The sequence below is a fragment of the Lagenorhynchus albirostris genome, chromosome 19 (assembly GCF_949774975.1).
Source record: "Lagenorhynchus albirostris chromosome 19, mLagAlb1.1, whole genome shotgun sequence".
In the NCBI taxonomy this organism is placed as follows: Eukaryota; Metazoa; Chordata; class Mammalia; order Artiodactyla; family Delphinidae; genus Lagenorhynchus; species Lagenorhynchus albirostris.
Window position 1 is genome coordinate 50,099,924 of NC_083113.1, and position 25,606 is coordinate 50,125,529.

Here is a 25,606-nt window from a genome sequence, read left to right on the forward strand (position 1 = left end):
CCTGAGGTCAGCCATTGACAATACGTAAATGAAGGACTATTGCTGTGTCCCAATAAAACGTTATTTTTAAAAAACGGGCCAGATTTGGCCCACAGGTCATAGTCTGCTGGCTGTGATTTAGGACACGGATTATTTTACGTATTTATTCAGTCTGTTAAGAGGGAAAATTCTAGGCACTTTGGAAAAAAGGCATATGGTCAATAATGTTTATAAAACATATAGAAAAGAATCATATCATGAAAAGGAGGAGAAAGCAAACAAACTAAACATTCAGGCTAAAAAAATGTAATTTTTATTGATCATTAAGTCCCTGAGAAGTTTCTGGTATCACAGGCAAAAACAAAGAAGTATTATCTCTATAGAGCACTTGTTATCAGAAAGGAGTTGTGCCTATTTCTCCAACAGAAAGAGTTCTTTTTTGACCAGGAATTCCAGATGACGTTTCTCCCATGAGACCTGATGTGCAACTGTGTGATATCCCTGATAACAGTTTTACAACAAACGTGTAAACAGTTTGCAAACGGTTGTGCTTCACAAAATCTCTCAATAAAAGACAAAGTCAAAAATATGAAGGCAGTGGAATTATTATGGTCCAAACATGCAGCCATGTGGATGGATTCCATTTTTTTTCTCACCTAGGAATTCTTTCTAATAGAAGTTTTATCTCACGCCTCCTACCCTGTGCATATGAGATTAGGAAGCTGGAAGACATGTTACCCTCTTTTTTCTCCCTCATTCCCAGGAATTAACAAGTTCTAGAAAGTTCAGTTTTTCCAGTACAGGTTCCTGGGAAAGTTTAGGAACTAGTCTATTAGAAAGAAACAAAGAAGCTGGGGCAGGGGATAAATTAGGAGTTTGGGATTAACAGATACACACTACTATATATAAACAGATAAACAACAAGGTCCTACTCCATAGCACAGGGAACTATACTCAATATCTTGTAATAACCTGTAATGGAAAAGAATCTGAAAAAATATATATACACATACATATATATATATATATATATATATATACACACACACCAACTGAATCACTTTCCTGTACACCTGAAACTAACACAACATTGTAAATCAACTATACTTCAATTAAAAAAAAGAAACAAGGGGCTTCCCTGGTGGCGCAGTGGTTGAGAGTCCGCCTGCCTACGCAGGGGACACGGGTTCGTGCCCCGGTCCGGGAAGATCCCACATGCCGCGGAGCGGCTGGGCCCGTGAGCCATGGCCGCTGAGCCTGCGCGTCCGGAGCCTGTGCTCCGCAACGGGAGAGGCCACAACAGTGAGAGGCCCGCGTACCGCAAAAAAAAAAAAAGAAAAGAAAAGAAAAAAAGAAACAAGAAGAAGGAAACTCATCACTGGAAGACAAAGACTGTCTACATTTATGAATAAATTCTTTCCCAAACTGCATGAATGGCATAGACCTTCAAATCATGGTCAGTCTTTTCGATTTTAAATAAGTATCAAAAGGAGAAGAGGGAAGGATGAGAAGGCCTTAACTTTTTTGTCTCCCACTCTAGGATGTGCGACCCTAAGTGTCTGTTTTTTATTCTTTATTTTTATTTTTTGGCCAAGCGGCATGTGGGATCTTAGTTCCCTGACCAGGGATAGAACCCATGTCCCCTGCAGTGGAAGCGCAGAGTCTAAACCACTGGATCGCCAGGGAAGTTCCTGGGGTCTCTGTTTTATTCAATGTACTCGCCTCTGTATCTAGCAGGGTGTCTCCCAGGCAGTAAGTACTCAGTCAACATCTGTTGAGTGAATGAATGAAATGCCAGGCTCCCTACCTGGTAAAAACTGCAATAATATTAGTGAAAGAAATTTGAAATCAAAAACCATTTTATAAGTCACAAAGTTTACCTGCTTCACTTTCTCTTTATGTATTCAACCCACAACTTATCTAAAGGATGATAACAACAGATTCTGTGCACACTATACTTAAAGGAAGATGTGGGAAAGACCAAGGATTATCCAAGAAGACAAAGCAAAGGAAGGACAAGAGAGTCTTGGATAAAGAACCATAGATGAGAAACATGGAATTAGGGGCGAATACAGCCAAGAGAAAATAAGTCTTCAAGTGTCAGAACTGAGAGCAACTGCAGCTATCCTAAATGTTCGTGGGAACCTGCTGCATGGTACCCTTCCTAGGTAATTTCTTAGTTCCTGACAGAATGTCTCCAGTGATAGAGCATTTACTGCTCAGGATGGGACACGCTTCCATTAAGGACAGTTGATATTTATTTATTCATTTGTTCCAAAAGTTATAAATATGTTCCAAGTGCTGTTCTTAGATGAGAGAGATACAAGCATACTCAAAACGGACAAAGGCTTCAACCCTGGGGAACCTAATAATTCTTGTGGGGAGAAAGATAATGAATAAATGCCAATATAATATCAATTCTCGCACCAAGAGCAGTGAATAATAAAGCAGGGCAAAGGATTCAGAAAATGACAGGAAGGAAGGTCTCTCTGAGGACACGGCCATAGGAATCATAGGAATTTCTGAGCACGTGAATTAATTCTGTTTTCAGAAGCAATTTCCAATAAATTGAAGTCTCCCTCTGTTCAATCTCTCTGAATTTTTGAAGGGAACTAGTTTCTCTCCTACAGTCAACATCTGTCAGTCCCTCACTGCTTTCTCCTAAGACACAGATTTCAGAATTTTAATGTCAGTCCCAATTTGTGCTTTTAGACAAGCAGCTTTTGGACCCAGAACTAGATTCACACTAGTGCAACGGCTGGGCTGGTGTTAAGCAAAGCTGAGTACCACCCCCTTTGATTTGGAGATGTTACTTGTCATAACGATGTCTCTGATTACATTAGCTTCTTTTTGGTCTCTGATCATACAGGTTCATTCTGAGCTTTCGCACAGAAGCAGCCCTCCATCTTATTTCCCATGAATTATCATTAAATTTGGTCTCTTCCCATCCTGCATATGTACAACTGCGATTCACGTTAATCCCTTTTCCAAAGGAAGAGTGGATGAGTTTTGATAAAGCAAGTGAATGGAAAAAATGAAAAGGAAACAACCAAAATGGTGACAGCTTATTCTGCACAGGTAACACAAAGTACGTTAAATTTGGTACTTGTACTTTGTACACATGGTAACTAAAATAGATTCTGATGCTCAGCTAAGATCAAATCAAATCAACATAAAAGGTCAAATACAAGCCATTACTTTAAGGTATAATAAGTACCAAGAACTTAATATAGAGACATTTTTTATTCATGATGCGTGTGTGCGCGTGTGTGTGCGTGTGTGTGTGTGTGTGTGTGTACACTCTGCAAACAGGCCTTTCCATGCTTGTAATCATCTACCACCTCAGGTACCGAGTGTGGTGTCTCTATGGGGCATATATGGTTTCATGAGTTTTTGGTCTGGACAATTCATACCAATTTCAATTAACATCCCTGGGAGACTTAATCGCTGAAATGTCAAAGGTAAGTTTAGAAACGTAAGTACATTCCAAACACATGAACTCTTCGACTTATACATGTGGGAGGAAAGGGGTGTCTTGTGAAAAAAAAAAAAGTGTGGAAAAATAAACAAAACCTAAAGAAGTGAATGAAAAACTGGGCCAGGACGGGTCTGGGGAATGAAAGGTAAACATGGAAACTTTTTTACACAGGCAGCAATTTCTTCTGTGCTGTTCATTCACGTTACTGTTCTCGTAGAGACATACTTGTTTGAGGTTCGTAGAGACCAAATTACCTTCCACTTTCGTATAGGGTTTCCACTGGTAGAACCATCCACGGAAAGGTTTGCTGTTATATTCTGCACACTGCTGGGCTCGAAAATCCAAGCTATTTTCATTACAAGGGTTAATATTGCACAGCTGATATACACGGCTAGAGCCATGACAGAACTTGCCACCATACTGAGGCCTAAAAAGAAAATTAAAGATCTTCAACACTAGCAATCAAAAGGCTATTAGTCACAGGCAATAATATAAGGAGGGACAGTCAAGATGATCATGGTCACAGTGTATGCAGTCCATACAGTCCATTACAAAAATGGAAATATGTAGTCTACTACCCTTATGTCCCAACCCTTCTTATACCCATGGCAGACGTAACTAATCAATCAAGGATTTTTCTTTTTCTTTGCTTTCTTTTCTCAGCATAGCCCTTGGGCAGCCACTACCACTGCTCATCAATTTCCATGTTAGACCAAACTTACTTGCCACCTCTGAGCCAATTTTTACATTCTGGCGATTTCCATAAAGACTGATGAAGGCATATTCTTGACACTCATCCTATCACCTCATGCGTTAGGGAAATCTGTAAACACACCTAAATGTTCTTGTTAATGTAGATGTGTGCTTGTGTGCTACACATGCAAACACACACGCCCCATTTGTTGGCATCAAAGCTCTTCCAACGCAGACCCAACTCCTCCCCAGCTTGTCTGCCATCTCTGACCACTCCCATAATCTTCCTACAGCTTGCCATGCACCTGCTGTGATGTAGAACAGCGGTCCCCTACCTTTTTGGCACCAGGCACCAGTTTCGTGGAAGACAATTCTTCCAGGAACCGGGGTGGGGGGCGGAAGGCAGGGGATGGTTCAGGAGGCAATGCGAGCCATGGGGAGCGGCAGAAGAAGCTTCATTCCCTCACCCGCCACTCACCTCCTGCTGCGCGGCCCGATTCCTAACAGGCCGTGGACCGGTACCAGTCCGCAGCCCGGGGGCTGGGGACCCCTGACGTAGAAGGTCAGTCAGGACACTGAGGATATTACATGCCATATTTTCCAATCCAGCTTTGTCAGTCACTGAGCTGATAGCTTGATGACTGTCAGACTCACGTGTGCTTTATTCTAATTGATTCTAAACGCTGGGGGAAAAAACATGTTCTTGTTTTCATCTGCATCATCACTTTTTAACGTTGCAGGTGGCCTGCTCCTTTCCTGCCAAGCACAATGGGAAATGGATTTCCAGAGTAGGGAATCCCATTAGAACATAAATAATTGTGATCTAATGGCAAGCTCTTTAAGATCTCGCTAGGCAGACTGCAAAAACCAGAAAGCAAAATAAAAAGGAGCGTCAGCCACACTGAAAGTTACCAGGGACACCTTACCCAGCTGACTCCTGGCACAAAACAATTGCTTCTTTTCATTCCCACTTTTTTTTGGAGCTTTCTCCTAAGGCTAGACACCAACTACAGATCACCTCGTACAAAAGCTCAGGGCAAACATGTAACATGAAAGAAGGCTCCAAGTTAATAAATTTCTGTGATTAAAATTCCTTGTCTCTTTAGGAAGCACAGGAATGCTATAAAACTCCCCTGGATTTGCTTCGGCACATTTTATCAAATTCTCCTATGCTAAAATGGATTCAACAGAAACGGGAAGTGTCACACCGCCAGAATGAGATTTTTCAGCTATTTCAAAACATTCTGGAACAACTACTAAAACATTCAGCAGTCACTGTGCGAGATTAAATCCCTGAAGACTTCTTAAATCATTATCCGAAAAGCGTTTCGAAAAACCTTAAAGTGCCACATGAGAGCCTTACTCTATTCCCGGTCATCTTCATGAGTCATAATTAAAATTTTCTCAGCGTAAGTCTTTCTTGTCGGAGAGTTTACAAATAAGCTTCATTTAGACTACTCAAATTCAATAAAGTGAAAGAGGACCGCGTGTGACTGCTTCAACTCAGACACTGTAACATGGGAAAGACCTCAAAACTCATAGAGCCATCCCCTCATTTTATAGATGAAGTGGAAAACGGCTAATAGAGCTTCCAAAATGTGCTCAGTGAAGGTCACATGTCTAGAAAGAGACAGAACAGAGCTCAACCTCATCCCTTTGCGCTCTCCCGGATGCCGGTCCTGCCCTGCCAGGCATGCATTTAACTGAGTTAGGCTACAGGGGCGGGGCATGAGAGGACCGAGAGGGAGACAGTGATGTCCAATGGTTAGGGAACTGGCCTTGGACAGTGAAGCAGACCTGAATCGAAACAGTCCCTGCCCTTTCCCAGCTTAACTTTAGGTAATTTTAGCTAACCACCTAATCTGTAAAATGAGGACAGCTGTGATGATTACCTGAGAGAATGTTGGTAAAGAATTTCGGGCAGAGTCTACAGCCTAGCTAGCACAAATAAACTGTAACTATTTTAAAGTGCTTGCTACACTTATTAACTGGCAAAAATTTGGACTTTTCCATCAAATCCTCAATTACACATACATTTTTTCCTGCAGCTTTGAACGTGAGTATTAGGATAAATTAACAGAAAATTCTACCATGATGGCCCTTGGTACAATGAGTTCTTTATCATTAAAAACAAAAAACAAAAAAACCAGAAAACAAATATCTAGGCAGGCGATTTTTTCTTTGTATTAAGCTACTATAAAGTATACCCATATTTGCTTCTGCATAATTTACCAAGTCCTGACTACAAATGGTTATATATATAACACATACATATACACATATACACACATATATATTTATACATACATATATTTACATATATATGATTTACATACACACACGGACACATATACATAAATGATAGTCCTGGGCCCTCTGCAGGCTTTCTCAATAAAAATACATGAGGAGGGATATCAAGAAATCAGTGCATTTTAAAGCACACTTGATGATTCTGATAATCAGCTGAGCCCAGAATTTACTGGTTGAAAAATGGGCCAGAGATATGATTCAACGATTCTCCTGGCACTGTGACTCCAGTGGCATGACATTCTTTCTCAAATCGACTCACGTTTTAGGAGAGTTCTAGAATGCCTTAGCAAGCTTACTTATCACTATTTGAATTATTTTACTATTTGAATTTTCACTATTAATTTTCTTGAACAGAGTGTATAGGCATTTCACGAGGCTCTCTTCCAGGGACCCAGAAAAAATGTTCACTGTAAGGATTAAGACAGTGGGATCTTGGTCTGACTCTCCCATGTCCAGCTTGGTGACCCAGCAAGAGCTGCTCCTCTGAATGGGACCCTCTGTCTCCCCTGGTTACCCATTTGCAAAATAACTAGAGGAAACAACAGGTTTCAACTCGCGTATCTGTTCTAACCTGATTGGGAGCAAATGCCTGGAGAAGTCTTTTGAGGAGGCACAGTGGGGAGGCTTTGATCAATTAATAAGGTCTGTCACAGACACAGACGAAGAAGAAGAGCCACATTTGCCAGGGACTGGCCATTCCAGAACCAGATAACCTTTCAATTCTTTTGAAGCTGAAAAGTTGGATAAATCCATGACCCAACCAGAAATAACTCATTTTTTATGAAACAAACTATGTTCTGAGAAAACCATCATTACTGTGCAATGAAATGCTCACATTGCTTTTCACGTGAAAAAATGAAATGGTTAGGCTGATCTGAACAGACCAAGTGTTTAAACTGAAGCAAGCGAGAAATAAGTAACTTGAAAGAGGGAGAAAAAAACAGCTTTACGACAACAATGTGAAATAAGAATGGAGGACTGATTCAATTGTCTGTGAAGCAGCCGATCATTTACTTGTTTTATTTGTGACTTCGTGCATAATTAAAGAGAACCCTGATCAGCCTTAATCTTGTTTAAAATGATAAAACTGCACCAAGTAGAACTACTCGAGTGATTAATTCTTTTATAGACATCTCTAAAGTTACAGTATGCTATTTCCACGAACAAGGCCCTATTATAATGAGTGTTCCCAATCCCACAGATATGAGAGAGGTTTTAATTTAAATCTCAGGGGCGTCATTCATGCACTTCACCGGCAGAGTTATTAAATTAGGTAATCTCTTTCTTTCTTGGGAAAGTAGCGAGATTGTAAAATGTTGCGATGTATGAAAACCAGATTCGTGAAATATGCTGCAAAAATGAAAAGTAATACAACGATTTCAACAATTCTATCCAAGACACGGGCTACATTCAAAGGATGAGGAGGGTGTTTTTAATAATCTGGTATAAACTGCAAATGTATCACAAGCCTCCCTACCATTAGACCTAGTTATTGGGTCAGATTAGAGCAGAGCATCTCAACTGGGAATGACTTTGCCCCCTACAGGATGCTTGGCCAAGTCTGGAGATATTTTCGTTACCATAACTTGGAGGTTGGGGGGAGGGGGACTCATCCTACTGGCATCGAGTGGGTAGAGGTCAGGATTGCTACTAAACACCCTGCCACATACAGGACAAACCCCCCAAACAAAAAATTTTCAGCCTAAAATGTTAAGAGTGCCAAAGCTGAGCGATCCTAGATCAGCCTGAGATACTGCAAGCACCTAACAAGCCATGGTCAAAGCATCTCCAAACCCTCCCTTACATTTTGGAACAAACTGGCCTCTTGATTCAGCTCAGATGAAGTACGACTTGTCTTTTCAAAAATTTCCTTTTGCTCTAATTTCATCATTTATTTAAATTTGCAATCCACCAAACATTTATGCAATGCTTGCCATGTACCAGGCAATTTTGAAAAGCCCTTTACAAGTACCAGCTCAGTTGAGGGAGGTCCCATCATTATCCCCTTTTTACAAATGAGGGACCCAGAGCAGGGAGAGTTAGGCGTCCAAGGCCGCCTAGCAAGGAAGGGGTGGACAGGAGGCCCACTTAGGTTCCTGGGCTTGAGAGTCTCTGTTCTCAACCTCCATGCTATGTCACCAACCGAATCGTGTGGTAAAATCAAATCCACTAGTTTTTCAGGGTCCCATCAGTTTCTTCTCACCCCCACAGCCTTCTCCAAAGTCCAGTTTCATCAGGAAGGCCTCTGCTCGCTGCTTCTGAGCACTGACCCTCTGTTACCCGTGTTCCTGGCGAGTTTAGGATGAGGATGATGAAAACCACATGGGCCCCAGAACCTTCTGCCGAATGCCCACTGGATGCTCCCCAGCGTGCCGGGAATTCTACAGACACAATCTCTAATCCCCCCAAAGCATGTGAGGTGGGCGCTGTCATCTCCATTTTATACATAAATCCAACCTCCAAGTCCAAGCGATCTTCCCAAAGCCACACAATTAATAAGTGACAGACCCAGGATGTGGAGTCATATCTTTCCATCTCCAAGTTCTGAGCTCTTTCGACATCACCACTCCAGTCAGGAAATGTACATCTCACACTTGTTTCACATGGGAATTAGAGCAGATAAAAGTAACCTAAAACCACCTTCATTTCACAGAGCACAGAGGGCAGCTCAGACTCCCAGCACCACCAGATCAGATGGTGCTCGCAAGCCAATCTCAACCCAGGGAGGTTTTGATCAGTCCTCCCAGCATTTGATCTTTCTAAAGAAAACTGAGTTTGTTGTCAATATTTTAAAAATTGGGAAATTTCACACAACAGTGTTTCGGATTTCTGGTTTCTCTCGAAAAGTCAGGCTGATCTGTCAACACATGTTGATGTACATTCCTGTAAGGCAAAAATCAGCATACTTTCTCCAGTTCATCAGTTTGCAACACACACACACATACACACACAGAGTCTACCAGCCAAGCTTCTCTGTCCTACAATATCCCAGGCATGCAGCTGTAATTTAGATGCAGAAAGTAATTCACACCATTACTGGAGTCCGTGACAGCAGACTCACATAGAGAATAACTCCTTTGCTGTTTTGAGGTTTCTGCCCATCATACCTCCCCCAGTGCATACAGCCTTTATATACAAGCAGTAAAACCCTCATTCGTTGATTGCTATTAAGCAGATGGAATAAAACTACAGTTATAAACAGGTATAAACAAGACAGACAAATATGCAAATATGTAACAGGCTGAAGGTTCATGCCTTACAAATGCTGACTTCGTGTCAGAGCCTTACTTGGGGTTATTGCAGTGTCTCTCCTGATACTTCACGCCTCCACCACACGTTCGGGAACACTCTGACCACTTCGACCAGGCGGACCACTGGCCGTGGATGGGCCGAGGCCCGTGCTCCCCAAACTTGACACACTGGCCTTGCCGACACCACTGTGAAAAGAATGTGTGACTTTCAGAGACCACCTGGGAAAGCACGCGGAGATGCCTTGATAGCATCCCTTTCGCTGGCTGTGCTTACACGCTGGTACCCTGCCCTCCCCACGTGCATTCTGAAAGGCTGACATCTAGGGAGAAGGGGCATTTGTCACCAGAAGGCTGAGTATAACAGGACAGGCTTTGCAAGCTGTCCAGGTGATGTGTTCAGATAAGGATCTACCCTCCCGCCTACGGAGGCAGCGCAGACACGAAGGCGAGCCTCCCCTGACATTTGGAAACAATGGGGCTCAGAGAACCCTTGGGTTCATTTTTCTTCCGGGAGAATCAGCTTTTCAGATATGAACACAGAATTTATCATGATTATCACATCCGAAAGACAGATATAAGTATGCATACGTTTTTATTTCAAATCATCCCTATAGAGCATTTCTGTTGAAACCGGGTAGCTTTCAGGCTACACAAATTGTGTTTTTAGATAACACCCTTGCCCTTCTGTCTGTATGAAAGGTCTCTGTGTCAGACCCTCTGATGACTTTGAACTGAGTGTCTTTTCTGAATCAGCTCTGGGTCTCTCATGTGCTGGTGATCTGCTCAGTCCGAGAGCTGTTTTCTGTGCTGACCTTTCCATTTGAGTTCTTCTTTGTCATCCAGTCCAGTTCTGTGGGTCACCTCTGTCCTCTGGGGTTGCACTCACCGCTGGGAGTGCTTTCTTTTTTCCCCCTGCGGCGCTTTTATTATGAGCAAGTTCTGCATGATTTAGAGCATAATTGCACACTTGCCTAAAAGCCTCTGCAATTAGATCCAAAGGGTTGGGGTTTGGATCGTGCCAGGTTCTGCCGAGGAGTGGGGATCGGTTACAGAATTACGGGGAGTTGGTTACGCGTTCAAATCTCCACTTTTCCCCCGTGATACACTTGGCTTCGTGGCGGTCTGTTGTGAGGCTTGGTTGCTAGCGCGCTTTGACTAGGTCAAGAGATGGCTTCCTTCCTTCAGTTTCTTGCCATGTGCTGATGAATTCCTCTGTTTTCCATTTTTCTTTCCCCTGGATTAATTGCTACTTCAGAGTCTGCATGAAATCATATAACGTTGTTGAGAACTTTGACGGGGGAAGCAATGGGTCATTTGAGGATTTTGTCAACCATAAGCACGAACCTGAATCTTCCCCACCAAGAATGGCTGCGTCTCTCAGGCACTGAGCTCAGTGGCTGGGACAAAATGATAACAAGAGCCAATACTAACAACAACAGCAGCTACAGTTTATTAAGTTGCTTCTCTGTGTGCACAATGGTGCTGGGGGGGAGATGGGGGAAAACTTCAGATGCAGTATCTAACGTAACCTTCACAAAGCACGTCGCAGTTAATAACTATTTTCTGAGTGAAAGAAATTTAGCAAAGAAATACTAACTTGCTCAGAGTCGAACTACCCAACTAGCTACACACCCAGCTGAGACTGGGTTTAAACTCAGTAGCCTAAGGACATATTTACTACTCACCTCGGAGGCAAATGACTGACCAATGCATCTTAACTCAAAATTTTATTTTTTAGAAATATGGCTTTGAGATCTGTTCCAATCCTTCAATTAATTTGCCTTTCTTTTATTTCAATATTCATCCTGGTATCAAGTTAAGCTGCTCAGAGATTTGTCTCCTCTGGCGTTTTTAATCAGTAGAGAAACCAGGAATACATAGGAATATACACACATACATGCACGATCTGCATGTTTATTACATAGAAAACGTAATACACAAGATATATACACATGTAGTTATATGGATCTATTCATATATGCTTCTATCACTGCTTCTAATTTCAAATTAAATGGCCATGACTTGGGCAAATACCTTTTATAACAGACAGCAAGCACAAACCTTTCTTTCCTCGTACACATAACCTAGATAGAAGTATGAGACTTTCATATCCTCACGTGTTTACCCAGTATTCGTGGCACAAATACCACTGAAGGACCAGCGAGAAGGGGGCAGGGAGGATTCAGGTGGGTTTCAGTTACAATGAAAGAAACAAAACATGGGGTGACTGCTACTCTACAGGACATGGCCCTGGCCTCATGGAGTTTACAGTCTAATGAATAGCCAATTACATCCCCTAGGGAAAGAAGACTGCAAGAACCATATCTATGAGTGCAGTGTAATTATACTGGAGTGAAGCTGGGTGGAAGTTACCAGAATGCTCTCAACTGAGGGTGACCTTACCGGTAAGGGCTTTTCTGCAGTTTATTATATAACCATAGTCTGGTGTTTCAAAATAGTGAGATGGGGGCAGTGGTCTAAGGACATCTATTTTCTAATTCTGTCTTGATTAATCTCATGCTATATTAACTTAACTCTAATCCAGAAGCAGTTTAGCCCCTGTCAAACTAGATCCTGGGTGTATTTACATAACAGAGCTTTGATCTATGCCATTTACCACTTATTTTCCTCATTTACTATATAAATCTTTTCTCGTACATCCCTCTCACGTTTGACGCTGTTGCTTTCTTAATGAAAGAATGCCCACTAATCCTCAAGTTGCAAGTTCGCAACTCTGACACTCCAAAAATAAAAATGATGTGAGCAGTGTTTACATATTCGATTAATTCATTGTTTTGTATCACCACAGCTAAAACACCCTTCTGCACATTTTCGCTGAGAATCCTTACTGAGATTTCCTAAGACCAGGACATCTGATTAAAAATCGCATAGCATGCTTCAATTTTTTAAATGTTTATTTGCTTTAAAATAAAAAGAGTTAAAAAATAAAATCTTTTTAGAGGTATTGAAGAAATGCCTTAACGAATATCAGAAAGCATCTTCTCAATATTCATTTATTTCGTGTGTCTGTGTCTTTGCCTTTATTGCTGGTCTCTTCGAAAAAGTCTCTCTTTCACCCAACTGAAGAACTTCAAATTCAAATTCCTTCACCCAACTGAAGAACTTCAGATTCAAATTCCTTCACCCAACTGAAGAACTTCAAATTCAAATTCCAACAGCCATCTTGGGGCACCCATTCATCGTAGTTTATTCTAAGTGCACCCCTATTTCCAAGCAGGATTCATTTCTTATTCACTTGGGCTTCGATAGCAGCTACGTGCTTCAAGAAGATGTGTTTAAAAAGAACCAAAGTTATTGGCTTCTGTGCAGGTTCCCCCATTGGACTGTAAATGTTTGAAGAGATAAAATGGAGTTTTATTTATCTCTGTAGATATTTCACTGATATCTAGTGGTCAAGACATTATGATGGAATTGAATTCAATTTAAGTGGCCAATTCTTTTCTACAGGCTTGGCTGTCTCAAGAGAGCCAATGGCAGAGACCGAAAAACCTGCAATATCTCCAGCTCTCTCATTGTTCACAGCTTCTCTGTCATGGTCTTTCAAAGTTATGCCCCAAATCTGGATCATTCTACTGGGACCTCAAGTGTATCTTTTTTTTTTTTTTTTCCTGCGGTACGCGGGCCTCTCACTGTTGTGGCGTCTCCCGTTGCGGAGCACAGGCTCCGGACACACAGGCTCAGCGGCCATGGCTCATGGGCCCAGCCGCTCCGCGGCATGTGGGATCTTCCCGGACCGGGGCACGAACCCGTGTCCCCTGCATCGGCAGCGGACTCTCAACCACTGCGCCACCAGGGAAGCCCCACCCTCAAGGGTATCTTCCCCTCCAGACTCTACTGGGAAAGGGGAAGAAAAACAGAAACTCATATATGAGAGTCCTTCCTTCAAAACACAGAAATCTCCCATAATCTTCTGTAATAGAAATGGTTCTTAGGGTTGAAGATATTGCGAGCGAAAAGCCTTTCTGTACAACCTAGACGGAGACGCAGCTTGCCCCTCAAGAGATGCTGCTATAAGGGACAGGATGCTGCTAGCGGGCATGTCAGAAGCTCAATGACTGGCCCTGTGAGGTGCGTCACAGAGGCGTATGCGGGCACAGTCCTTCCTTTGCTACTAAAGGAAATATCTGCTTCCCAAGGCTTGTCTACACTGAATCAAGTTTAAAAAGCAAACAGTAAACAATGAAGCCCTCCAGCTCACTGAACTAGAAACATTTGAACCCAAGCCTCCATCTACAAATGGAAAACAAAGGCAAAAGGAAAGAAACCTTCTTAAAAGATGGAGCCAACTCGGTTATATTCGCAGCGAGTTTTAGAATAGCTGCTAAAGAATGCTGGTTAATTGAAAGCAAAGTCCGAAAACAGATGAAGCCAAAGTGTTCCGGTCTGAGGTAACAGTACAAATAGTTTGGGTTCTATACTTTATGAAGTCTCTAGAACTAAAAACTAACAAGTAGGCAGTTTACCATACTCAAGCCACAAACGGTCCCTTCCGCGGCAGGCATGAACTTGGTCTCACACCTGTGGCCCGCTCGGTGGCACCAAAGCGATTTGCAAATGTCCTGAAAGGAAAGAAGGAGATGGCAAGGGTGATGACGCAATAAAAACAAAGAGATCCAAAGCTGTTGTATAAAACATTCTATTTTCAGGTGGCCGAAATGGGACATTATCCAGAAAGTAGAGTCAAGTGAAGTTGGTAGTAGCAAGGTAACCAGTAATATGTCCTAGCAAATACGTAAGTAGGAAACTTCTACACTACCCATATATTCATGTGTGTTTAGTAATGACTGGGAGGTAACAATAGTTAATGTGGAGACTATTTGCCTTTTAACTAAGAGATCTGGTTTCTAACCACCATCACCACCATCATCATCACCATCATCATCATCATTTAAGTAGAACAGACCAAGACTGGAATAATGCATGTCTGATTCAAATCCTTGTCCTGCATTTCCAGGTTGCAGGACCTATGGACATGTTATAGAAGCCCTTTAAACTGCAGTTTCCTCACCTGTGAATAAGTGATAAAATTAGCACATGCCTCAACAGGGTTGTTCTCAAGGATAAATGGTGTAAATGATCATCATCGTTCCTTCTTCACCTTTCTAATAATTTTCAAGCATTTGGACAATTTAATTCTTACACTAGGCCTAGGAAATAATGTAACTCTCATACTGGATTGTAGTAGGCAGAATGACGGCCCCCAAAGCAACCATGTCCTAATTCTTGGAACCTGTGACTATATTAGGTTATATAGCAAAGGAGAATTAAAGTTGCAGATAAAATTAATGTTGCTAATCCGTTGACCTTGAGATGGGGAAGTGCTGAGATCTTCCAGATGGGCCCAAGGTAATCACAAAGGTCCTTAAACAGGGAAGAGGAAGACAGAAGAGAACCGGAGAGATGGCAGCAGGGGGAGAACTCAGGGAGGTGCTGCTGATTCTGAAGATGGAGGAAGAGGCCGTGACCCAAGAATGCCAGCCACTTTGGGAAGCTGGAGAAGGCAAGAGAATGGCCTCTCTTCTAGACCTTCCAGAAGGAACACGACCTGGCCAACACTTGATTTTAGCCCAGTGTGATGCATTTCAGATGTCTACCTCCAGAACTACAGGAAAATAAATTTGAGTTGTTTTAAGTCACTACGTTTGTGGAAATTTATTACAGCAGGCATAGGAAATAAATACTGTCGTTAACACCATTTAGTGGTGAACAGCAATTCCTCTTATAAACTCATTGAGATGAGGAAACTGAGCAAGATACTGACGGTTTCAAGCTGTAAGGTCCCCCAGCTGGTAAGTGGCAAAGGCAGGACGCAAACTGGCCTGATTTCAGAGTCCGGATCCTTGACCATTGCTCTGGACCTGGTTGTACCACCAATGGATGCTAGAAAGCTCTCAACTTCTCCAGGCCTTAGGCTGCCTATCTATAAAGGAGGGGAGGGACTTCCTTGGTGGCACAGTGGTTGAGAATCCGCCTGTCAATGCAGGGGACATGGGTTCGAACCCTGGTCTAGGAAGATGCCGCATGCCGCGGAGCAACTAAGCCCGTGAGCCACAACTACTGAGCCTGCGCTCTAGAGCCCATGAGTCACAACTACTGAGCCCCCATGCCACAACTACTGAGCCCATGTGCCTAGGGCCCATGCCCCGCAACAAGAGAAGCCACCGCAATGAGAAGCCCGCGCACCTCAACGAAGAGTAGTCCCTGCTCGCCGCAACCAGAGAAAGCCCGCGCACAGCAACGAAGACCCAACGCAGCCAAAAATAAAAAACTAATTAAAAAAAAGAAAAAAATAAAGGAAGGGGACTGAACCAGATTCCTTCCAGCTCAAAAGGTGGAGTTGCTTTTCAGAATGACATCATTAATGGAATGTCAAAATCATGAATCTCCAAAGTCATTCCATTTTGTTCACCACATTCTACTGACTAAGGTAGAAAGTGAACACATCTATTTTTGGGAAAATAGTAACGATGAGGGAGAATACAAAATGATTTTTGTGGTCACTTGTTGTACTCCTGAAAATTCAATGAACCAGGCAGGCACCTGATTCTCCAAGCATTCCAGTTAACAGACATTTCATGGTTAGAAAATATGGCAAGAGCATACTTAGAAATATTTCACAAAAAAAGGGTTCCACAGGACTGAGAAAAGAAAACACAAGGAAACGAGAGATACAGGCAGTGAGCCTGGTCTTACGGACCGTAAAATTCTTCTCCCAAAAAGAGAAGGGAAGGACCTCCAGGACACTGCTTGGAAACACCACCACCAGCAACAGCCCCAGATAGGCACCACACACACTATTTCCAAAGCTCGATACAGCTCAGAAGACACAATATGGAAACATTTCCCATGGAAATGGACCTGCTACTGACATTAGTAGAAAGCCTAAGGCAGCCTTCCGACAAAATGAATGAGGTTCATCATCTCCGTGTGCTCCCATATTGGGTCATAGGTGGGACAAGTTAAGCTGGGAAAAGGATAATCTACATCAAAATGGAGGAAAGGGAGGTAACCATTGAAACACAGCCGCAGTTCGAAAGGCTTTCAGAATTAAATTGTTTTCCCTCTTACAGCCAGGGGAAAGCCATAACCCACACCCAGAGCCTAGGTGGCAGCCACCCAAATGACCCCAGGGTGGACCAAAGCAAAGGAGACCCCCTCATTCCACAGCCAACGCCAAGCCACAGGGCTAAGGAAAGGGGGCAGCTGGAGAAGACCAGGAAAATAAAGCAAAACACAAAAACACAGGGATTCCAGAGTGAAATACGACAGGCTGTATGAACATGTTATTTCTTTTGCGGTGAAGTACAGAAGTCAAACGTAATTATAACCAACGACATGCTCTGACGACCCGAGAGCCCTCTGAGAAGGCTTCCTTTCAAAGTAAACAGAAATGAGAGTTTGCACTTTTTTGCTTATTCTTCCCTCTTTTTTCCCCCAGCTTATTCATCTAACTTTTCCTTATCTATATAATTCCCTAGTCTTAAGTCATAATTTAAGGGAAAGGAAAATAACCACAGAGACTCCAAAGGTCTCAGGTTGCCTGGATGTGGCTCTTTAAGGAAAGAGTCTCTTTGCTGTATGTTGCTCTGTCCTGTCCCTGTTGGCCACCTTTCTCCTGTTGTATTCTAAAGATTGGATGCCCCTTCAGGGGTAGCATGACATACTCAAAACGTTAATGGTCCTTGCATACCAAACTCTATCAAGCGTCTCAAGCTTAACATGTCCAAAACAAAATTCCCCAGCTGTCCCCCCAAATCTGTCCCGTGTTCAGCCTTCTCCAGCTCACTAGCGTTTGCCAAATTAAGATCCACATACCATGGAGGATACACCAAAAAATGTGGATGGTGTATGCATAAACTTTTCTAATGGTTACGCATTTAAATTGCACTAGAAAAATATGCAATCCCATATAAAACTGGCGTTTTGGTGGTTATTATTTCTCAGGACTGGACTTTTTTCTTTTTTTTTTTTTGTGGTACGCGGGCCTCTCACTGTTGTGGCCTCTCCCGTTGCGGAGCACAGGCTCCGGACGCGCAGGCCCAGCGGCCATGGCCCACGGGCCCAGCCGCTCCGCGGCATGTGGGATCCTCCCAGACCGGGGCACGAACCCGTGTCCCCTGCATCGGCAGGCGGACTCTCAACCACTGCGCCACCAGGGAAGCTCTGGACTTTTATTTTTTTTTAAAGTGAGTTGATTCATAGAAAAGCAACAAGTGAAAAATACGACAAAGATATGGCACCACTAATAAAGGTAATTGTTAAGGACTGAACATTAATGCTGAAGTTTAGGAAACACTGGTGCTAACTAATGAAGAAGAGGAAGCTTAACATCAATGTGGGTGATGCAGCTTGTTTAGCTTCCACCAAGGAAGCTTTTTTTTTTTGTGGCTCTGGGCCAATGGAATACATTTTCTGAGCTCTACTTAAAAAGTGGGTGATAGGTAGGGCTTCCCTGGTGGCGCAGGGGTTGAGAGTTCGCCTGCCGATGCAGGCGATGTGGGTTCGTGCCCTGGTCCGGGAGGATCCCACATGCCGCGGAGCGGCTGGGCCCGTGAGCCATGGCCGCTGAGCCTGCGCGTCCGGAGCCTGTGCTCCGCAACGGGAGAGGCCACAGCGGTGAGAGGCCCGCATACCGCAAAAAAATAAAAAAAAAGTGGGTGATAATTCTCACTTCAAAAGGTTTTTGTGAAGATTCAGGAAAAGTAAAATAAGTCTCTAAGTGTAATGCTTTATGTGGAGCACTCACTTGGCAATTGCTGGGGGGTGACGGTGGATGGTGGTGACGGAGGACAGCAGTGATGGTGATAGCGATGGCGGTGGTGTTGCTGATGGTGGTGGTAATGGTAGTGGTGATGGTGGTGGACAAAAAGGAAGAGGGAGAAGAAAGGAGGAGGAGAAGGAATAGGAATAGAGAGGGGAAGAGGAGCTATAAATCTCCAAAATTTCCATGTATCCAGATACCTAGAATTTCCACGTTTCTCTTTGGATACTAGGAATTAACCAACTTAAAAATGATTCTACTTTTTAGGGATGTTGAGATGGTCAGTGATGTAGTTGTCAACCAGTTGGAACCATGCTTCTCTCATTTCTACGTCCTGGACTTTTGCGTCTTCCCATATATCTTTTTCACAGAAAGGTAAGTCCTTCTTTTTTTTTAATTTTTAATTTTATGTCGGAGTATAGTTGATTAACAATGTTGTGCTACTTTCAGGTGTAGAGCAAAGATGAATGGATAAAGAAGATGTGGTATATATACACAATGGACTATTACTCAGCCATAAAAGAATGAAATAATGCCATTTGTGGCAACATGAATGGACCTGGAGACTATCATACTAAGTGAAGCAAGTCAGACAGAGAAAGACAAATATCATATGATATCGCTTATATGCGGAATCTAAAAGAAATGATACAAGTCAACTTATTTACAAAACATGTAAGTCTTTCTTGAACGAAAGATGACACAAAAATTTTAAGATTACTCAAGAGACACCTTGATACTCAAAAAAACAAAAGATTACTCAACATACATACAAAAGAAGTGTTAAGATTACTCAAGACACATACAAAAAAAGTTAGCTGCCAATGATCATGGTCCTATTACTGTAAAAGGCATATGTATGTCTTCTGAGGTGGTGATGATCTTATATGAATTACATTAAAAGGGAATATGAAACAATGATAACAAAAACAGTTACGAGCAGTAGGTAAAAGCTACTGTATCTAGATTTACTACTTGTGATAAAATCTTTGTCTACAGAGGAGGAATTTTCTTCCAAGGACGCAGTCAGATGGTATTTAAACCAGGCACGGTCTATAGGGGATAAGCCTGGATAATTCACTGACAGTAAAATTGCCACTTAATTATCACGCCAAACAGATGACATTGTAGAGATAACCCAGACTCTAACCCTTGGCCTCAGCAAACCAAATGTTTATACTTCTGGTAGATACACAGACACGCGATAGAATCTTAACGTACGTTTGAAATCACAAGCAAACGTACCTTCACAAAACCAAGGCTGCATAGCTTGGCTTTGGCTCCGAATTGCCACTTGCATTGTGTGTCAGCGTCATAAATCTGTCCTGGTAGTTGGTCCGGATATTTATACTGTCCTGTTTGCTTGGGCTCATCCACCAGACACCCAGCCTGAGGTGTACTGCAGTGATAACACATCCTTATTAGTTACCATGTCTATCTGTCATCTGGCCACACAAAACAACATACCTCTGAAGGCATTCATGTGAAGAAAAATGTAACATGGCAAAGAAATAGGTACATGCTTAAAGTTAAAAGAGTGAGTCCTGTCCCATCTAAGAAGATGAAATTTACACAACTGCAAAGGGTTTTTGTACATGGTACTGGAAGTTATAGCCATCCAGCTTGTGAAGCCTGACCTACTAGGAGATGGGAGAAGTCAGTACATTTGAAATTTTTCCCCAATAGTCTCATTCAACAATGTTCAACAAATTTGTCTGAGTGCCTACTCTGTGGTGAGTATTCAAGTTACAAAATAAACTAGTTAGAGACAGTTACTTGTCTTCAAAGAGTTGAAAGTCACGCTGTGTTTTTTACAGACAATGGGGCAGTGGTCAAAGATGTATTTTACCTCAAATAATCTTTATGAGCAAAAAACGGAAAATATTTTGAAACAAATCAGGGAATCAGGAGAAAGGATGTGTTGAGCAAAAAAAAAAAATCCGTCTTAATGGGATGGATTTTCATAGAAAGCACCTTATCTCCACTTACTTAAATAATTAAACTAGGATGTCACTGAGAGGTAAAACAGTATGGTGGTTACGTGGCATTTTGGAGTCAGACAGATGGGGGTCCTAGTCAACCATGCAATCAAGATCAACTCTTATACATCTCATTACTGACATAATTAGACTTCCATAAGAGTTGTTAACACATCAAGCGAGACAATGTAACCTGCTCACCACAGCGCAGGAAGCATTCAAAGTTAGCTTCTGTTGCTGTGATTATTATTATACACAAAAAAGCATTTAACTATATCATAAAAATGATGGAAGTTCAATCTATACTAAATTGACCTTGATTTATAGTATTTACTGATTGCATTCTCACATGAGATGGAAGAGATAACTTCAGGCCCCGGATCATAAATTTAAAATGAATTAGAAAATCTTCTATGTGCGAAAGTCACATAGCGAGAGGCTTGTCCATTTTTTACTGTCCTTTGGGGCATCATTTGGTTAGACATCCTTCCATTGAATCAGCCTTGCCTGTGTGTATGGCTAATTCTGTAAACATTTGCAAGTAATACTCCCTGGCACAAGTTCAAAACAAAAAGTATCAGGGGAATAATAATTCTCAAAGAAACGTGGTTAGTTTCCCTAATATCTGGTCAAAGGGAGATGCGATAAGAACCTGAGGGTTCTTACGAGTCAACATAAACAAGCTATATCTACATACATATAAAATAATACAATACATGTATGTTTAACCACAACTCTAGTGTTGTAAAATGGTCAAATATATATAATATTTAAGAAAATCAAAGGAAATGTCCAAGAGTTTCAAGTTTGTGTTCATCATTTACTATGAATCAAAGAGTGCTACCTTCCTAACTCCCATTTTACTCATGAAATCTAGGAGTTTTGAGTTATTGAAGGGATTTTACGTAGCTATCATCATGCCCTTTGGATGTCTCTTGGACACTGAGCTAGCTCGTGGCCATTTCAAACAAAATAGCCAGTCAACACAAGGCTCCATTCACCGTAACACAAGCGCACCATTTTAGCACTTTTAATACTCTTATGACTGAGGTGACTGATCAGATTAAAATAATTAGTTACAGTAAAAAGGCAATATATCCAGCAACCTCTGGACATCATAGAGGAGAGAGAGTTCTAAGCACAGACCATGGAGTCACAACAGACCTAAGTGTGAGGCTTATGTTGACAACTTGCCAGCTATAGACCCTTAAGCACAATTAACCTCCCTAAGACTCAATTTCCTCGACTCTAGAATGAGGATAATAATGGGATCGACGTGAGGATGGAATGGGCAATATATGAGGAGCATTTAGCACAATATTAGACCTTCACTGTATTTCTTCAGCAATAATCATGACAATATCATCGTCATCAATCCACCAAGTATTTGTTTTCATGTCTGTTGAGCACCGTTCACGGTCACTACTCCAAACCTGGGAACGCCCCTGGCTCTGGTCTGTGTTACCTGAGGAATTTCTTCAGGTACTGCCGGCTGCACGAGGACCACGAGAACACCCCATTGTTTCCGGTCAGCGTGGGAGACATGATGTTGCCTTCCGCTTTCCTGCAGGGGTTGCCTTCCCCATCGTGAACCATGCCGAAACTACAACACAAAGAAGAAAACAGAAAGCCTTCTGGGAACCCGTTTCCCAAACTTTAAGCAGAGGAAAAAAAAGATGTATTGAGAATCAGGGAACCCAAGTGAGGGACAGAGTCACTAAGATTGTAAGAAAAGGGAAAGACAAAACGAGGTACTATCTATTGTTGTAAAATTCATGTAGAAAATTCTGAAGAATGCTAAGGGCTTTTTTATATTATATCTTGGCCACAAAATCAAAGAATGGCATACGTGCTACAGATTTTAAGGGCAAGAAAATTTTGGTCAAGATTTCCAAGTTAAACTAAAATGATGAGACAGTCAAATTATTTTATTCCAAACAGCAAAAATTTTTTTCTTGCCACCCATATGGAACTGTGGTAAGAAACTTCAGAATGAGTAGGAGGTAAGTACAGACAGAAGCTGATTATACTTGTTTACTGACTCTTTATGCATTAGTGTGACATATAAACTTCTAATGCTGATCACTTTATTGCTGAAATCACAGACTCTTTATATAATTGAATTCCCCTACCTACAGCCATAAACATCTTTGAAAATTAATAGTTGAATCCATATACTGAAGGCACATGATGGACTTCTTTTGAATGCATTTTTTGAGAAGACTTTAATTTGGTCTATTTCACCAAAGAAGGTTCTAGCAATAACAGAGTAAAAATAATTTTAGGTGGTTTACCTAGAAATCATATACATTACACCTCAGTGACTCAATGACTCCCAAATCTCCTAAATGGTAGCATAAATGTGACATTAAAGTTTATATGCACATAGAATACACACACCACAAAGACAGAGCTTCCTTCAGGCCATGTTAAATTGGAAGGGGATGGGGAAATAAGCTTCTTTGGTCATCTCCAAAAAATTCAGGGCCCAAAAAAGCTTTTTCTGACTTCTCTCTGGAGGTAGAGAATGGAGGGATACCAATTTATCATTGATTTAGATTGTTCTTAGCCTAATTATTTAGAGGAGTAAAATGTGTCTCTTAAGAACATATTTTTAAGAGGCAGGTAGGATTTCTGTGGAAATAAGCATGCTACTCTGATATAATAACTTATCAATATAGCCGTCCTTCGAAGGTAGCCTATTCCAAATAAACAACTGTATTATAACCATAGATATGATCCTATTGTGACCCATGTCTGCAAACTAGCTATTTTCCCATCATTCCTCCCAATTTATCAGGCAAGGAATGGTAGGATGGTGGTATACTGTGGTCCTATCAGTGAGCACCCCAGGGCTTTAGAGGTGACGGATTCACACACAGGTATTAATTAACCTCAAAACACACTCGGGGAAAGCATTTCCCCATCCTCCACTTTGCCCAATTCAGTTCATCATTGTACCTTACCAGGAAACTAAGGGGGTTTGTTTGGGAGACACTGTTTCTAAAAATATTTGTGAAAGTCAAAAGCAGAAGGAAATTTACATGTAAAGCACCACAGGAAAGGATAAGAATCACAGAAATGGGGATAAGGTGGGGAGAGATCAAAGCCATTACTCTAAGAGGAGAAGCTCATTAAATCAGCATTTCACTGTAGTTTTAGGCACATAAGAAAAAGAAGTTTGAATTGAATTTTGAACTTGAAATTTTTTAATTTTCTAATTTACTTTGATTTAACACCCTTTTAGAAGATAACATGCATTTTCTTTAGCACATGTCAAAAGTCTTGTCAAAATCTCATGAATTGTCTGTTTCAAAATGTAACTCTGTTAGGCCATGTTATTTAGAATTTGAGTATGTACTTTCCATTATATCTGTTCTTCCTCCTACCTCTGACTCTCCTCAACGCACCTGGAGAATGTCTTCGGTTTTCCTTACTAATGTGTTGGATTTTGATATTGGTATCTTTAACTCATGACCAAAGATGATTACATTTTTTAAAGGCCAATACGTTTTTTTTTAAATTTATTTATTTTTAATTTATTTATTTTTGACTGCATTGGGTCTTCGTTACTGTGCGCAGGCTTTCTCTAGTTGGGGCGAGTGAGGGCTACTCTTTGTTGTGGTGCATAGGCTTCTCATTGCGGTGGCTTCTCCTGTTGTGGAGCACGGTCTCTAGGTGCGTGGGTTTCAGTAGTTGTGGCACACGGGCTCAGTAGTTGTGGCTCGCGGACTCTAGAGCACAAGCTCAGTAGTTGTGACACACAGGCTTAGTTGCTCCGCAGCATGTGGGATCTTCCCGGACCAGGGATCGAACCCGTGTCCCCTGCATTGGCAGGTGGGTTCCCAACCACTGTGCCACCAGGGAAGTCCCTAAAGGCCAATACTTTTTTAAAAGTGAGAGACTGGTTCATGTGGACCTCATGCTGGTGAAACATTTAGATATTTTATTTTCTGCACTTATCAGGGACCCTGTGCCTAATGGGCATTTTTGCGCCACTGTTCCAATAAAATTGGTTCATTCGTAACTTGCTATAAAAGCAGTTGTGCATAGATATAAAATGCTGGGTGACTGTTGGATAACAGTAATGGTCAAGATTCAAATTTTCTGAAGATAATAAATAGCTCACAAGACACACTAATACCAAAATACCAAAATATAAATCATAGTTGCGAAATAGATCGCGTTTGCTTTTATTTTTAAGTCAGAAATTAACTAATGCTCTGAAAACGAGCATTCAGTATAAATGCTGAATACAAGACACACATACATACACTCCTAAACTCATACACCCTCTGAGACAGTCATTTTGTGAAGCAGTATGCTTATTCCAATATAGATGCTACTGCTTAAATAATGTGAAAATTCTCTGTAGAACTGTATGTGTACCAGGTTATATGCTTCATAAAATACATTCATCTCATTACTCTTAGGTTTCTTATTCCTCCTTTCTAACCCTATTCTCACAAAAGAATTAAATTAAAAGAATATTAAGGACACGCAATGACACCGAGGAAAAGAATATCCAGCATACACAAAAGTTTTTAAACAATTAACATGTCATTACATTCTAGGAATTGACATGTCCCCATGACTATTTCTGTAGTATAATGAACTAAAAGTATCTTTACTGCCGCAAAACTTGGAAGAAAATAAACACATGCCTAAATGACCAGCGGATCCATTAGATAACTCGCAGTCCCTTTATGCACACAATCTACCATGGAGTAGCTATCAAATGTCTTTAACAAAAGCCTCGACAATGACTGGCCTTCGATTGAGCCCTCCTTAGAGTCAAGTACTACTCTAAGCTTTATACAAGATTTATCCTATTGATTCTACCCAGGTCAATAATAATTATTAGAGGAATGTCAATGAATCGCCCAACTGGTTTTCATATAAAGTGGTATATCAAGGGGTCACTTACTTGTGCCCTGACTCATGGGCGATGGTGAAGGCCAGGCCAAGTCCCGTGTCCTCATTGATGGTACAACTTCGGTACTTACTGCACATTCCACTGATGGGAGCAAACCCTGTTGAAAGAGCAATTTCAAACCCAAATTCAAAAGGAACACACACAGATACCTGATCATTTCTGATGCCCTCAAAATGTTCTGTACAGTTTTAGTTCAAA

The 25,606-nt window shown here is 41.6% G+C and overlaps 1 protein-coding gene across 1 annotated transcript in view; it reads right to left on the minus strand.

The window, feature by feature from the left end:
* ADAMTS18 (ADAM metallopeptidase with thrombospondin type 1 motif 18) overlaps window positions 1-25,606 on the minus strand; it is a 156,968-nt gene that overhangs the window by 48,452 nt on the left and 82,910 nt on the right. Inside the window, exons 8-13 of the mRNA XM_060130062.1 lie at window positions 25,400-25,505; window positions 21,938-22,075; window positions 19,739-19,892; window positions 14,196-14,291; window positions 9,749-9,897; window positions 3,712-3,884 (exon numbers count right to left, since the gene is read on the minus strand). Coding sequence (XP_059986045.1) covers window positions 3,712-3,884; window positions 9,749-9,897; window positions 14,196-14,291; window positions 19,739-19,892; window positions 21,938-22,075; window positions 25,400-25,505 — 816 coding nt within the window. The remainder of the gene's footprint in view (window positions 1-3,711; window positions 3,885-9,748; window positions 9,898-14,195; window positions 14,292-19,738; window positions 19,893-21,937; window positions 22,076-25,399; window positions 25,506-25,606) is intronic.